Raw genomic sequence first — 17,521 nt, 5'->3', positions numbered from 1 at the left:
TAAATAAAATAAATTATATAAGTGATTAACAATTAATATACAGTATGAACATCAATTCATTACCTCTATAACTCGGAGGAGCTCAACTTTGTACGTTGGAAGTATGTCATTCCATTTTGCATAGCCCAACGGACATAGCTGAGGCCTCTAAGCAACAGTCCCTAAAAATGAAGTCAATAAGCAAGCAGCTTTCTTAATTAGCTGACCTAGCTGATTGCACTCCACAACAATTCTCTCGCCCTCACGCATCTGCCACACATCTCGTACTACTGTGGTCCACATCTGGAGCGTACTCTCCCGGATCCTTCTGCAAAAAATATATAAAAATAACGATATCATAAATATACATAAAATAAAATAAAAATAAAATTACATGAAAGACAATATATATCCTGCACGTGTATCTCATCATCTGGCTAATGAACAGGAGGATCGTGCTTTGCTGATGATGAAGAAGGACAGGGCTCGAAATGCTGTGCAGCTGAACTGGCCTCAGACTGCTGTGCTGAAGAAGACGTACCGGCCTCTGTCTGTGAAAACTGAAACTGCACACCAGCATATCGTCCCCTGCGACGCATGATGTCACCTAGCATTTATATAAATAAAAGGTAGAATCAGTACATCGTCTCGATCTTCTTTTTGTGTTATCCATCTTGAAGATTCACATATATTGCATGACTCTTGATTAGCATTTTCATCTCGATATAACATACAATCTTTCGGACAACTATGAATCTTTTCATATCCAAGATCCAATTCCTTTACTACTTTCTTGGCTTCATAATACGATGGTGGTAAATGAGTACTTTCTGGAAATGCATCCTTTAATAACTTGAGTAGCATGGTAAAACTCTTCCCAGACCATCCATTCAAATATATTAAATGGAATAAATGTACAAGAAAAGAAATCTTAAAAAATTTCGTACAACTCGGATATAATTCTTCATCTGCATCTTTCATTAAGGTGTGATAACAAGCTGTCTCATCATTAGATGTATGTATAGGCTCCTCAACATGCATACGTTCCGTATGCGTACATCCATCAAACATCCCAACTGTTTTTTGTATACTACTGGATTCTCCTAAATTTTGAACACTAAGTCCAAAAGCATCTATGGTCAAACCCCTTATATCATCATCTCTTGCAGAATTGTCTTGTAGGCTAGTGGATCCAAAATGAGTCAGGGGTTGGTTACATGATGATGGCAACATAGATTCCCCATGAAAAATTCAATCGGTACAACCTCTTAAAAAACCATTCCATACCAAATATTTTTCAACAATTTGTGGATCTAAAGAAGAACTATTTACACATTTTCGACATGGACATAAAATCTTTTCATTCAAACTACTTTTCTTCATATCAAATTTAATGAAGTCATGAACTCCATCTAAATATTCTTTACTATTTCTTGGTTTATTTATCCAATTTTTGTCCATTGTAGGATAAAAATGACCGAACTTATAACTTATCTAAAAATAAGAAAAATTATACAATCTATATTAATACAATGAGTAAAAAATATCAGTCATTTCATAAAATCTAAAAAAATAACAGCTATTGTAGTTCATTATATAACTTGAAGACTCAAAAATACATCTAGATATGATATGGTTTACATAGTAAATGCTTGCTATCATCAACTAATAGGTAAAGAAAGTCCTATCCCATTCAGAAAATGCATTAATTCTATAGGTCAATTACAGTAATCAAATGATATACAACAAGAGTCGAAAAAATTTTCGGCAGTATTTTTTCTTAGTTCTCCCGTATAGGGAGAACAAAAGAAAAATACCGTCCGAAATTTTTTTCGAACCCTCAATATACCATTTGATTATTGTAATGACCTATAGAATTACTCATATTTTTCAAACTGTCCATACTGGACAATCAATTGATTAATGTACATAATTCTTTTATCCATACAAAAATAAATAAATGTACGGATACAATAGAATATGTACATTAATCAAAAGATGAGTCTATAGTTCGATGTATGTATGCAATAGAATATGTACATTAATGTTTTATTTGGATGTTGTTTTGTTGATGTGTGTAACGGGTTAAACAGATTCAATTTTGGGTTGGGTTAATAGCTCCGGTAGTTATAAATCCAACTATTTTTTAAACAGATAAAACAGATTAGGTTGGTTATATAAACAAGTTACTCATTTAATAAATAGATTAAATGAGTTGGATCAGCTAACTTGTTTATTAAATGGGGTTGGTTCAGATTTCAAAATCTGACATATTTAATCAACTGATCAGATTTAGATTTAGACATTTCCAACCCAGTCCATTTTTGATCCAATCCGTTTATGACCGGGCTCGATCTGATTGCCACCCCTATTTTTCAGTGGGATAATTGTGGCATGGAAAAAGAGGTCAATTTAGTATCAAGTATTGTGGAGAGAGCTTGGTAAAGTAATTTTTTCAACATTCCTTCTCTTATAATAGGTGGTTTTAATGTTGTTCTCTCCATGCATGATGACAGGGGTGGTAGGGACTTCAAAATCTCTTGGAAAGTGCATCAATTTCATAATTTTGTGGCTGATCAAGAGTTTCATGAACTTGGCTTCTTTGGTCCCCTTTGGTGCAGCAATCACTCAGGGCTTGCTAGGTCAGGGCCAGCTTGACCATGCTTTAAATAACTCTAGTTGGTTACAATTCTTTTCTAATACTATGGGGTCCCATATTGATCACAATGCCTTCAATGCCCCCTTGTTGCTTCATCTTGACTCTGGTAGGCATAGATGTTCTAAACATTTGTCTTTTGAGATTTTTCCAAGGGAGTATCCTCCGGCAAGGGACGTTATTGCCCATGCTTGGAGTAGAAATGCTAGGGATTCTGCTATGTACAAGGTTAATCACAAACTCCTTATGGTTGTATCATCTTTTAGAGTGAAACAAGCACAATCCGGGGAGGCTTGAGAATAGCTTGGACTTTGTTGCTCCAAGGTGGGACTCAATCGAGGATCATGGTTTGCTCAGGAGGATAAGATTTTCGCCGATTACATAAAAGCCCATGGCGAAGGCAAATGGAGAGACCTCCCAAAGAGAGCAGGTGAGGAGTACTAAACTTTATGTGGCTCTTCTCTACGGCAGTCCTAAGGAACATTAATTGATTCATTCAAAACCCTAATTTTCTACACCATTTCTTCTTAATATCTATAAGTATTCCCATAAATTTGATCTATTTCTTCTAGGAGATCTCCCCTTACGCTAGCATCAGTTGCTGGCTTTGGCTCGAGGAGGATTTTTCATCATATAAATTGATTGATATTCTAGGTGTCACTAGATCATGGCTCCTGTCTTTGTTGAATCACAAATTTTACACCATATAAAACCCCTCTCTCTGTCCAAAACATCCTTCTAATTTAGCCTTGAAATATTCATTATGCTTATAAAGTTGTAAGCATTTTCCACTCCATAGGGATAATAAGATAAGGTAACATCCTTCTAGTTCAATTGCTACAGTTAGTATAATCTACCAACCATGCTTTCAGCTAAAGAATGGCATCAGGTAAAATTTTCTTATTGAAAACATATAGAAAAGAAAAGAATTAGTTCTAGTTCAATTGCTACAGTTAGTATGGTCTACCAACCTTGCGTTCGGCTAAACAATTGGATGTTTTTTTTTTCTTTTCTTTTTTGATTCTCTTAATCTATTTATTTTGTTGGGTGATGTTGATGTAACATTGAAAATGTGATCACTGTCAGGTTATTATTATACTATTATTTATACTGAAGTTGATTGATTTTGATTATTTGGTTTTAAAACATTATAAATGGTGCAAGGCTGATGGATAATTCTTTACCAATCATTATTATGGGCGACAAATTGTCCAAGTTTTTCTCAAAATATCCTTTAAATGTAGTCACATATTCCCATTTCCTGCTTTCTAATTGAGTGTTATTAGTTCATCTCATCCTGTTTAACAGTCTATTAACTATAAATGAACCGGCCATGCTCTATCTAGTACATTCACACCAAATTTTATATGTATTCAGCTAAATTCTGATTTACCATAATATTCTGATCATTTATCCACCTCCAGATTGGAGAGGATGCTACTTTAGTTCAATCTAGGCCAATTTTCATAGTTGTCATTTGGAAGTATATTACTTTTATATTGTTTGCATTTTACTGTCTTGATGAATGTTAGAAATACGTCTTTAATAAATTACTTATTATATGTCCACATAAAAAATTCTTCCACATTTGCCGTTTTGATGAATGTAAAAAGTCCATTTACTGTTTTGATGAATATTAAAAATTTTATTTGACAGAAGTTCAATAGTCTACAATCCGATAAAATCAAATTAAATCGAACTAATTTTTTTGATTCGATCGAAATAGATTTTTATATATAGTCAGTTTGATTTTAATTTTAATTTTAAAAAATTAATTCAAATTATTTTAATTTGAAAATTGACTTCAAATCAATAGGATCCAAACCATGCATGTCTCTGCTTGCTGATTGGATCGTATTCATTCACCCGACTGAGGAACAAACCGGGTGAATGTAGACACTGTAAAAATTCCAAGGAGTGGATAATTCATCGGGTGCGTCTGATGGTAGTAATACAGAGGGCATAACACTGGAACAAAAATAAGATAGATATCCTCTAGGTATATGCCAAAAATTTTCAAGAAAATCGAGAAAAAAAAAATCTATAAACCCATATGATTCTACAAATTTCAAGAAATTAAGGAAAGAAGAAAAAAAAAAGAAGGGGAGTACCAATGAAGAGGAGAATGATAACAAAGATGTAGAGGCCGAGGCTGGCACCAGACAAGACAAAGAAGTGGGAGATTGGGCGAATAGTGACGACGACGGCAGCGACAGCGAGTGCGGTGTGGACGGACGCGGCAGCAGAGGGGAGCGGCGGACAGCGGTGCGGCGTGGACGGCGGGTGCGGCACCGACGGTGAAGAATTGGCGGAGATGGAGATGGAGGAATGGGTGGGAGGAGGCGGCGGCAGATAGATTAGGGCACGGGAGAATGGGGGTATTAATCGAATCTAACGATGTTTTTTAGCGTCGTTAAATAATGACGCAAAAAAACATCGGTATTTTCTGTATTTAGCGATACTTTTGCTATAAGCATCGGCGTTGAAAATGATGAAATTTTACGACGTTTTTAAGTATCGTTGAATCACAACGCTTTTAAAATGCGTCGGCAGGTCAGCGCAACTTGTCGATGCTTCCAAAAAGCATCGGCAAAAAAAGATCGACAACCATCCTTTTTGCTGTAGTGAATAGCTCTTAAAGCATGATAACAATATAGCTTTAAACTTTATTCATTTATTAGTAAAAAATCTATTACACCTATTGTCTGTTATCGGCACTAATAATCTCTATCCTTGTATATATTGTTTTCAATTAATAAATTTCAGGATGACATTCCCTGCCTCCCTTTCCCTAAAAATAAAGAGAATATAATAAATATTATAATTTAAAAGACTATATCAATAAAAAGTTACTAACAAAGGTCCTCTGCACATAAATTTTTCCACCACTAATGATAGAAACAAAATTAATGGAAATAGAATCTGAAAGGTGCAATGATTGCATGTTGACTATTTAATTTGCATACAGTGAAAATAAGTAATTTTAACAACAAAGAGGAAAGTAACGAAAAGTCACCACATGTAATATAGTGCAAGTACTAAAACAACCATTTATAATTTATTTTATAATTCAAGTAATTGCATGAATAGTTGGTAAGTAGCTATAATGGCGATGAGAAAAAAATACAGGACATATGAAATTTGCTGCAAAATTTGTTGACATATATCTTTAAATTTTATAGGTAATCAACAATTAATAAAATAATTTGTGATTCAACTAAGATGACAATCTCTAATTTGCGTTAAACCTTGTGTTGTTAATTTTATGAAGTATTTCTCTCTGATGCTCTATTTCATGGTAGAGCTAGCTTGTTAAGATTATCTTCATAATTAGTTTTTCAAAAGCTTATTTGTGAAGTAGCTAATTCTTTAGGCCAAGTACTTCGACTATTTCCAAATATCGTATCAAGAAGGAGATGGCTAAGGAAAATGCACGAGTTTAGCTATTAGTTATAAAACAAAAGGAGGAAGAGGTGTGTTGATTAAAGGAGGGATAGTGGGAGAAGAAGGGGTGATGTTCTTCGGGGTATGTGTTAGACGGAGGGAGGAGGAACATGCATGTGAGTGTGAATTAGGGAAGCAAAAGAAACAAGGGTCTTGATTTTATCATCGTTTAATAACAAGCTTATGATACGATGGAGCTAAAGGACTTGCTTATATTTTGGTTCCAATAGTATAGTCATATGATAATTTTTAACATGTGCTAACATTTTTCTTCGGGATTGTTTGCGTAAGCTTTTCGTTTTCTAAAAAATACCATCTTCCTTTTTTCAAAAAGGATATCTAGCTCTTATATATTTAAATATTTTAAGAGTATGGCTATAATTATCGCAATTCAAATTAGCATAGCAGGTCAAGCCCAAGCTAACTTTATGAATGTATGACAACAACCATGATTGTCTCAAAATATCTATTTCAGAATTTAGTGAGCTAGTCTAACTTACTTGTACCTCTAAACTTCTCACAACACCATTAGCTAGTAATATGATCTAGTTTGAACATACAATAAATCATTAATCAATTCTAGTAAATAAATGAATAATTTTCTTGCTGACATAGGATCGCAAATGCAAATGAACCTACTATCAAACAAGCAAGTCAATCATGCATAATGTGTTAAAATCCAAATGTGACTACCTAGGCAAGCCATATATTGCATGTATACTAGCAGGTTGAATGGACCCTTGCTAGCAGAGACATCAAAATGGGGAAAAAAAATCCAAAAGACAATACGAAACTAACATCAACCCAAATAATCTTAAAAATCAAGATTAGCATCTAAAAGCTTTTGCTTATAGGGGGATTGAGCTATGAAGCCCTTTGATAGCATATATGCACTAACCTTGATTTATTGTTACCGTTGAACAAGATTAATATCAATTAAGAATTTTTACAAAGGGAAAAAAAAACAAAAGGGCATAGAAAAGGTTTAGTTATTGTTGGGTTATTTGGTTTGATAAGGGGTAATAGAGCTGAAATTGGATCGGACGTGGATCAAATACTGATATATCCATACCTATATTTATTATATTTGATAAATATAGATACATATATAGTCATATATAAAATTTCATATCCATTTTATTTTAAATGAATATGGATATAAATCGGATATCGAAATTATAAATATTTATTCAGATATAAATCGGATACCGAAACTATGAATATTTATTCAGATATAAATCGACTTTATAATCATGAAATTAAAAAATTACTAAATAGAAGATAAATAAAATTAATATATACTAATACGATCATTTTTTAATTTATAAATATGATATAAAATTAAATAAAATTATAAATAGGATCGAATATTTAGATATTCATTAGATAGTTGTGGAAGCGTATCAAATGAGAGGAGTGGCTTAATGTGAGAGGTGAGAGGACATAATAATAATCCTTGGATGTATATCAATAGTTCAGATGAGTGTTATGATTGTCCAAACTATCTAAATATCCTAAGGTCTATTTTTTTTTTTTTTATTTTTTAACGTGCGAGCGTAAGTATGCATGGCACTCATTTGAATTATTGATGTGGATCTAAAAATTATTATTATATTTTTTTATCTCTCATATTAAGTCATTTTTCTCATTTGAAATGCTCTCGGTTAGTTGTTATCTGTATCCACAACTATTCTTCATTGGTGGATATCAACATAGGTATGGATATTATCAGATATTCAAATTAGCAAGGGACCAAACCGCATTCCGGTCTTAACAGGCCGACCCCTTTGGTGGTATTTGACGTTATAAGGAGCAAACACGATACGAAATTTCTTTTCCGGCAACTTCAAATTCCACTCGTGGCGTTCGAAGGGCACGAGGAGAGACAAAGAGAAACACGAAGAGGGAGCTCCTCCACGGTAGCCATGGAGTTGGGGCAAACCCTAACCTTAGCTCCATGCCTTCCTCCCTCTACCCTGTGAGCTTCCCCTCACGTTTTCCCGTCGTTCCGGCCATCAGAGAAGTAGAAGGAGGCGGAGAGGGGTGGAGATGGAGAACCACAAGAAGTCTCTGCTGAGGGTCCGGTTTCGGGTCACGGCGAGGAAGCGCGGACGGGAGTTGAACTCCGGCGAGGGTTCCGCCCGGAAGCTCCGGGAGCGGGACTGCGTCAACTCCGTGAGGAAGCTCCACCGTCGCGAGATTGGCGGGTTTCCGCGGATGGCACGGGGCACCGCCACCAACGCGCCGGAGAAGTTCCGCAACATCCAGCTTCAGGTTCGTGCTTTAAAACGACCCGAATTAGGGTTTTCTTGTTCTAGGGTTTTGAATTCCGTTAGGTTGCGCGTTTGATAGTTTCTTAATTTCGGAAATCTTGTAAGTGGTCTACAGTTTTGTGGTTGGCGTTTATAATTTGGTGGGGAGTTTAGTTCATCGCGTTTTTTATTGAGGTTTTGGATAGCTAAAATTGGAAGCCTGTTCACGGATTTGATCATAAGGCTGCGGGGATCAATATTCGGACTAGGGTTCGTGCTTAAATGCCGACTTCTAGATTAGGGTTTATTTTTGATAAATTTTCCACATTTTTACGCAATTTTGAATCTTTGTTCCCCGTCGAATTGTTTCCGCACACAAATTTGTGACTGTGCTTAGAATTAGAAAATATAAATGATGCCGATACAAATTTTTGATCCCTTAGGCGGCTATCTGGTGGAAGCGTTTTCTTAGTGCAAATTTTGGGTTTTAGCTCCACAAAGAAATATATTAACATTGTGTAACACTAATGATATTACACTCAGAGCCACTACTGGAAAAATATGATGCCAATTTTTTCTAGATTGATATTCTAGCATAGCCGCTTACAATACCCATCATATCACTCTTATATTTATTGAAAAGTGGGGCATTTAAGACTGACTTTTATGTTGCCTATATTCTTCTGTGTCTTTCCAGAGTTTGGCTTGTTAAAGATGTATTAGTGTTGTTGGCAAAATAATTGTAGAGAGTAAAGAGGTAGGAGTTGTGATACAGGAGTAACTAAAGATGCATAATAAAGAAGACATATGATGTTATTTTCATAAGCTAAAACTTTCTGGATATTTTTTGGAAACATAAAGGTGTTTGAGATAAAAAGTAGATAGTTGCTAGATAAGGGGTACAACATTAGGTTTTGGAAGGTTGTTTCAATTTATAAGAAACTGTGTGGCTTTCTTAAGTTGTTTAGTTTTCTATGGCCTAAATGCTAGGTTGAGAGGTTGTGGATTAGGTGGAGAAGGAGATGAATCCTTGGGTCTTGTTTTGAATTGGCCTCCTTTTTGTTTAGACATGATTTAAATTTGTAAGAAGGATGGATGTAAACAATTTCAGATATGTAGTCCGGGGGGGCAGGTGCTCTATGTTAAGTCTTTCTGTTTGGCTGGGAACAGATTATCCATTACATGCTAGTTCCATAATATCCAAGAGCTAGTCTTGGATAAACTATTAGTATGAATTTTAACTTGTGGTGATCGTTCCAAAGGGTTTTGGTAAATGCTGGTTTTAAAGATCTCATAATATTTTACCAATGCTTGAGTCAATGTGACTTTGGGCTGAATTTGAATATTATCTTCATTATGCTAATCAGAGAGAGAGAGAGAGAGAGAGAGAGAGAGAGAGAGAGAGAGGTTTAGGGTTATTGATGTTCCAAACTTAGTTTGGATAGAGTTGGAGATGCTGTTCATATTGTTGTATTGTTGTTAGAATCATGCTCTAAAAGTCTCCAGATGGTAGTTTTGATTTTTTTTTTTTTTGGGATATCTTTTTGGTTAAATTGATTGTGGTGAGTGCTAGAAATGTAAGTGAATTTCCCTTTAAGGTGGGCTATGTCGAGTGCTGACATACAAATTCTTACCTCAATATTGTTGAGGGATGGACTGGAAGTGCAACTCCATGAGTTGAAAGTCCAGTCTACTTAACTAGAGATACATATCTATGTTACGTGGTTCATTGGTTCGCTTGGTACAAATTCAAGTTTGTAGTTCAAAATTCCTTACCTACTAACCAACCCAATTCAATAGGGGTAGGATTAGAAAATACATTCTTCCATATTAGAATATATATCAATTTTTTGATGGTGAAGGCATTATTGGAATCGATTCCATTTCCAAATCCTGAGTGAAAATATTAAGAACTTTGATCCATAATAGAAGATCAATGGTATATCATAAATACTGTAAGTTTTAAAATCTATATTTTATATAAGATTTATATAGTTCACCACTTGGTATAATGCCTATTTCCCCTCTTGAACCTGCCCAGAACTGTGGTTCCGTGTTTCTGAACTATATTTGGCTAGGAAACATGGTTCCTAAAATCCCAAGACACGGTTCGGGAGAGAGAGAGGCAGCGGTGATAGGGAAGGGATGGGGGAAGAAAGAGAGAGATACTTGGCAGCTAGGTGTCTGCTGGTGGTTGAAGCCTTGCAGTATAGTGACTAAATGGATTGATTGCCAAGATCTCTTTCATGTGGCTCGATCTTAGAGCTCCCAAGAATTAGATCAACAATCTTGAAGGAACAAGGATTCCTCTCCTGGTCGGATTTGCCGGCCTTTGAAACCTCAAAGAGGTCAAGGTTTAGGATTTATTCTCTCTCTCTCTCTCTCTCTCTCTCTCTCTCTCTCTATTTATATGTGTGTGTGTGTGTTTGAGCTTGGCTCTCCCACTTTCTCTCCGCCATTTCACTCATTGCAAAGATTCCAACCATCCACAGGGTGACATATTTCATGAAGTTAGATGGTTGGCATTAATATGAAGCAGTGGTTATGCTTCCACGTCACTATATGTGTGTGTGTGTGTGTGTGTGTTGTGTATCATAGTTGTATGAGTGTTTCTTAGGCACTTGCACCTTCTATTTTTTTTTCTCTTTTTTTTTTTTTTTAAAAAAAAAATCCACTTCTGTATGCTCGTGCTCATTCCTGCAACCTCATCCTCACTTGCTTCAGGCTCATGTGTTTGACCACTTCTTTATGTTGAGAGATCCAAAGAAAACTTACACCACCTCTCTACACTGTTTACTATTAGACAGCCTTATTTCTAGCATTCCAAGAATCTTGATCCCACTTACAAAATTGAAATTCCATCTTGTTGGCCTCCTTGGTCCTAACTAAATAAGGCAATGCCCAACATCATATCCTGATCTCATCCAGTTGATAAAAGTTAAACCTCCTCAGCATTTGAATTATGATGAATTATATTGCGATAGGTACGAAATGTACCAGTTCACGATGTGCATTTGTGTCCGGTGATTTAGGTAAAGCTGGTGCAAATCATGTGATTCCTCGGTAGTTTGGTGCAGTGATGTTTAATAACCGTGAGCCTCTTTCTTTATTGAATTTATCTCCATCTATGTTTTCTTTATCTAGCCTTATTGTTACCTTGTATTTAACTCTTATGACCTCTTAAAAGTCCTTTAAAGCTAAAACTTGTGACTCGTAATCTCTACTCTCTATTACATGTTTCAGTCTCTTGAGCTTCCGTAATCCATGTAAATTCATACTTGTAATAATTTCAGCAAACATTAGATTTCACTCTTTGCTTCACTGAAAACTGTTAAATCCTAATCAAGTGATATACTTGCTCAGTTTGTTACAGTCTCCTCGAATATCAATCTTGCTCAAAAGTTTTTTAACCTTATAATTCAAAAGAAATATTAGATTTAACAGAAATTTTGCAACAAATTTAGCATTTATGCTTTTCTTCAGACATTAAAGATCCTTCTTTCCTTTACTTTTCTAAATCTATTTGGATACCATGAGTTCATCTCCTTAATAGTCCTGCATCAAGGCCAAGCTTTTGTGTCCGATGTTCTACATGCCAAACTAGCAGTCAGAACTTAAAACCATAACCAAATAGCAGGAAGAAATATTCCCCTCGCTTTAGCTGGTCTTACCTTTTTCAGCATGACTGCTTACTCTTTAGGCCTTGAGGACTAGGGTTTTATAGGATTGAGAGAAAGGTTTTAGTGTGCCGGCTTACTAGGCTTACTTTATTATGAAGCAAAAAGGGGCCAGGAGATGATGAGGTATTTCTTCAAAGGACCAGTATGGGCCAGATTCTCCATTTCAACTTGAAACCAAGATCACTATATATCATAAATGTACTGTCAAAGTTATCTATGCAACTAAGGCAGTGCTACTCACACTCCTCTTTTTTTTTAAAAAAAAAAAAATTGAGAGAAGATTTAACATTCTTTCTCATATCTCAGGTCTCAGTTTAAGTTAGGTCATTGAAAGTGCAAGTGTAGTTTCACTTTCTGTTATTATTAATTTGAAACTCTGTACAAAGGGATAAAGTTAATCTTTGTTATAGGATAGGAAAAAAAGCACAAAAAGAGTGAAAGAGTATTAACAATATCTAGTGAAGTCTTTGCTTAGTATTATCTTTCGTCAAACATCTTCTACATATTTATGCATACCTACAAAGAGATCATTTGTTCAAAATACTGACTGAGACTTGCACAAAAGCCAATGCCCCTACAGCTGAACCTATTTTGATGAAAAGCAAATTTCTTATGTTTCTGCTTCTTTCTGGCTAACCTCAAGGACCTTCAACTGCAATATCTAGGTGAACATGCAGCATATGTGCTTCAAGTCCTTGAGAGATCTAGCATCTGCTTCATTAAAGGTTTTAACCCTAACACTACTAGGTAAAACAAGCCAGAATGCCTGCAGAATGTGCATCTTTATAAGCCCCTCTTTCGAACTCTGAAGATTTCCATATAGTTCTAAATGTTGATGTTCTTCCTAGCTGGCAATTGTGAGTAGTTTTAAAGTCACTTCCTGTGGTGATGATATCACATGATGTTGTATGCAATGCCTAGTCAGACTTCTGTACCCAACATGTTAGAACGTTCCACATAGTCTTTTGTTCTATATTATATCAGCTTTTTTTTTCCTTTTCCACCTATTCTGGATTCTTAACTGAAATGCCCACTAAAACTTTGATGTTCAGCCTTTAGACATATGTAACCATCTAGAAATGGGGAGCAGAATGGTCCACTGTTTTATTGCTATCTTCATATTACACTTCTGCGCTCCCTGGATTTTGTTTTGTTCGGTTCCTTTAGGTGTTACCATGAGTAGTGACATATTAAAAATTGCAGTCCAAAAAGTATATCATGTAAGGCCCCACTAACATTTATGAGGATGAGAATCATTGCTTCTGTTAACAAAGTTAAACAGCTAATAGGACCTTAATCAAACATATCTTCATTTCATTTTGAATCCTGTACATCATGAAGTTAACATGCTAGAACTATATTATATTTCCTTTAACAAGCAAAAGAAGCTTTGTGCAGAATCATGTGTAATCGGCTTTTTCAATCCACAGAAACATGCTGGATAAGCCCTGCAACAAAGAACTATACGAATCTTGCAAGCTTCTGTTGGTGGGAAGTGGTTTAAGTCTCCAACCCATTGCAACCATAATGCATTGCTCGTATGGTGGATGAGGGGGATGGTTTAAGTTGCACACCCCACCACCCCCCACACCACCAACAACCACAAAAAAAAGAGGGGAAAGGGGGGTTAATTCCAGGGATTAATGTGATACATGGAGTATGTCCATGATAAATCATCCTTCTCATCCTTTGAATGATTAACCTGTTGCAGTTGCAATAGGTTGCCATCTAAATCTCTTCCCTATGAGTGACCTAGAATTAGATTTGTAAAACAACTTTTATCTGGTCATAGCAGTCATGGTGCTTGCATGTGAGGAAAGGTATTGGAACCCATTTGTGTTCCTCATTTTCTTAGCTCATCTTGGTACTTTTTATTATATGTGCTTCTGACCAATCTTTTCAGGGTTTTGCGCAAGAAAGCTTTAAAATACCTAGGTGAGTCAAACACGATTACTCTATTTTATATTTGATTGATGAAACAAGATCAGACTTAGGGCCAGGTCTGGTATATGGGATTATCGTATTGATTAAGCAATAGTGTTTTAAGTATTTGTTCAGAAAAAGGAGTACTTTTATATGAAATGCATCAGTCACCGTGAAATGACAGCAGGTTCTAAGCTTCATCAGTTCTCACCTTGCCTCATGCTAAACAAATGCTGTGTATTTGAAATGATTCCTTTTTTTGGCCACAAAAAAAAAAAAAAAGGAGAAATGATCCTTCATTGGGTTATGCAGGAGGAATTTGATACCTATGATCACAATGTCAATTTTTTTCTGAGATTGCAATTTCTAAAGAAGAGGTCCAAAATCATTGAGATTGTTGCAGCAAAAGATGTCATATTTGCTCTTGCACAATCGGGTCTCTGTGCTGCTTTCAGTCGGAGTAAGCCTGTCATTTTAACATTTTTCTGTTGACCCTTTAGTTTATTTTGATTGTCATTTGCACCTCTTTATTCTTTTTGTTGACAGCAACAAACAAACGCATATGCTTCTTGAACATAAGTCCTGATGAAGTGATTAGAAGCTTGTTTTATAATAAGAATAACGAGTCACTTATCACAGTGTCGGTTTATGCATCGGACCATTTCAGTTCCTTGAAGTGCAGGACAACTCCAATAGAGTAAGAAATTTAATTTATGCGAGGATCTTAACTTTTCAAGTATGCTTATTTATGATTATTTCATCCTCTAGTTATTCTTGTGTTGATGAAAGAACTGTTCATCTCTCTTCTTCTCGGTCGCTATTCTTGTCAAACTGATTATTTATGTTACAGAAAAGATAGGATTCTCAACCATGATCATAATGTACCTATATTACAGAAAAGACAGGATTCCCACAGTGATCGTAGCTCATTGTGTCTGTTATTGAGATTGTCTTGATTTTATTAACAATTAGTTACCGTATTAGTTATGGTTACAACTAGTTAACAATTTTCTTATCCTAATTATTTAGGATTGGCATTGATGAATGAATGGTCTGTATTGATATTTGAATCAGCAATAAACCTTTCAACCTTCATTCATGACATTTCACGGAACTCTGACAGGTATATTAGGAGGAATCAGTTGGATGCTGGCTATCCTCTTTTTGAAACTGAGTCACTAAAGTGGCCTGGTTTTGTTGAATTTGATGATGTAAATGGCAAAGTACTAACTTATTCAGCTCAGGATGGGTAAGCAAACTTTCATCCCTTCTGCATATTGTTATCATGATATAGCTATGTGGTTGTCTAATCAGATTCATGCTAACATTTGCAGAACCTACAAGGTATTTGACCTGAAGAATTACTCCTATCTGTACTCGATAAGTGATAAGAATATACAGGAGATCAAAATAAGGTTTTTGATTGTTTTTTCAAGTATCTCATTTATGCATCAAGCATTACTTTGATGCATCTGAATCTGTCCATCTTATGATCTCTCTCTCCCTCTCTCAATTACAGTCCAGGAATCATGCTGCTAATATACCAGAGGACTCCTGGTTATGTTCCACTGACTATCCTGTCAATTGAAGATGGAACAGTGTTGAAATCTTTCAATCACCTGTTACACCGTAACAAGAAGGTTGACTTCATCGAGCAGTTCAATGAGAAGCTTCTGGTCAAGCAAGAGAATGAGAACCTTCAGATTCGCGATGTAAGCTGCTACATCCTTTTCCTCCTGTACCTTCTACAATATATTCTTCATTTCAGTCATCATATTCTATAGCTGTTGGTGCAGGTGCGGAACTCGAACCTGATTGAAGTGAGCCGATCTGAATTCATGACCCCCTCAGCATTCATCTTCCTCTATGAAAACCACCTCTTCTTAACGTTCCGGAACAGGACAGTTGCAGTGTGGAATTTCCGCGGAGAACTCGTTACTTCCTTTGAAGACCACCTGCTGTGGCATCCCGATTGTAATACCAACAACATTTACATCACCAGCGACCAGGATCTGATTATCTCCTACTGCAAGGCTGAAGATGGAAGTGAAGATGAGGGAGAAGGTGTCTTCCTTGCTTCGAATCACAGATAAATTTTATCTGCTGTTTTTGTGTCACAATGATTTCTGATCCTATGACCTAATGAAACCTCTGCAGCTTCTCCTGTTGGATCCATCAACATGAGCAACATCCTTACTGGGAAGTGCATTGCCAAAATATGCCCACTGGACTCTACACTCCAGATTTCCCCTCGCAAGCGAGGTGATTCCAATCGATCGACCATCCGGAGCACCATCAGGGAAGCTTTGGAGGATGTGACTGCCCTGTTCTATGATGAGGACAGGAATGAGATCTACACTGGCAACAAGCAAGGTCTGATCCATGTCTGGTCCAACTAGTAGTTATACCCTACCCTAGTGGGCATCCATCCTAGCTTCAGACATCAAGTGCATCTTCCTCCCATATCATGCTCTAAGGTCCTGTTTGTAAGATGGGGTCTTCTTTCATCCCCACCAACCCACGAGTTGTGTGTTATAATGTTGTATGTATGGCAATTAAGGTTGAAACACTAACATCATCTTTTCTTTTTAATATTTTTGGAAACAAATTCTGTTTCTTTTTTATTTTTTGTAGTTGATTTTGTATTCCTATATTTTACTATATGTACTATTCTAGTCTCTAGATCCTGTTTATAATCTTGCAACCCCACCAACTTATGCATTCTGTTGTAGCTTCAATTTATATTAATCTCAACATCAGCTGTCGATGGCTTCTAGGAACACAACCCAACACTTTTGTTTGTTTGTTTTAAATCTGGATTCTCGAATCTCATTGAATTTTCGAAAAAAAAAAAATTTCTACTCTGCATTAGATTTCAAACTCTTAGAGAATACGACAGGCATAGAAAAGATCATCATCACAGTCATCATAATATAAATAAACTAAATGTGGCGAGCAATATTGCAACAATTGAACTTAAGATCAATTGTTTATTGCTTTTAGCCAAAAAAGGTCTCTTCTTTTGGTTGTTTCTCACACAATTTTCGAGGAACGTACTCACGCTAAGACTCTTAAAAGACATGACATCCTTATAAAAGATCATCATCTTCATCATCATAATTATTACAAAATTAAGTTGTCCAAAGATAGAACAGAACCCAGTCTCATACATTTAAATAACTATCGATTGCTTTGAATTTTGAAAAGAAATTTAGTTGTTTGGAAATCCCATATCCTTATCGCCCGAACATCTGGAAGACAGACAGCCCTTTGACCTTTTGATACCTTAGATGTCAAAACTTCCACAGAACATCACGTCCATAAAATAATAATAATAATAATAATAATAATAATAATAATAATAATAATAATAATAAAGATCATTTCATAATCAACCATCATATATCATTAATCATTTCATAATCAACCATCGTATATCATTAATAAACTAAATTTGCCCAAAATCCCATGTAGATATAATCCTAACATTTGATTTCCAAATTCATCCTGCCGCTCAGAAGCTTTCCACTTTACATCATCTGTCAAAAATTTCAGAGAAAAGCACATCCATTTTCTAAAAAAGATCA

The 17,521-nt window shown here is 35.7% G+C and overlaps 1 protein-coding gene across 1 annotated transcript; it reads left to right on the top strand.

Moving 5' to 3' along the window:
* The first annotated feature begins 7,927 nt into the window (after window positions 1–7,927).
* LOC105053058 (uncharacterized) lies at window positions 7,928–16,558 on the top strand. The gene is made up of 8 exons (XM_010934074.4): window positions 7,928–8,353; window positions 14,247–14,394; window positions 14,481–14,631; window positions 15,058–15,183; window positions 15,269–15,349; window positions 15,454–15,646; window positions 15,731–15,998; window positions 16,092–16,558. The coding sequence occupies exons 1-8, from the start codon at window positions 8,129–8,131 to the stop codon at window positions 16,331–16,333; spliced, it is 1,434 nt and encodes a 477-aa protein (XP_010932376.1). The 5' UTR covers window positions 7,928–8,128; the 3' UTR covers window positions 16,334–16,558.
* Window positions 16,559–17,521: the final 963 nt, after the last annotated feature.

The sequence above is a fragment of the Elaeis guineensis genome, chromosome 10 (assembly GCF_000442705.2).
Source record: "Elaeis guineensis isolate ETL-2024a chromosome 10, EG11, whole genome shotgun sequence".
NCBI lineage: Eukaryota > Viridiplantae > Streptophyta > Magnoliopsida > Arecales > Arecaceae > Elaeis > Elaeis guineensis.
Note: the sequence above shows the minus strand (reverse complement) of the source record. Positions and strands in the feature narration are given on the sequence as shown.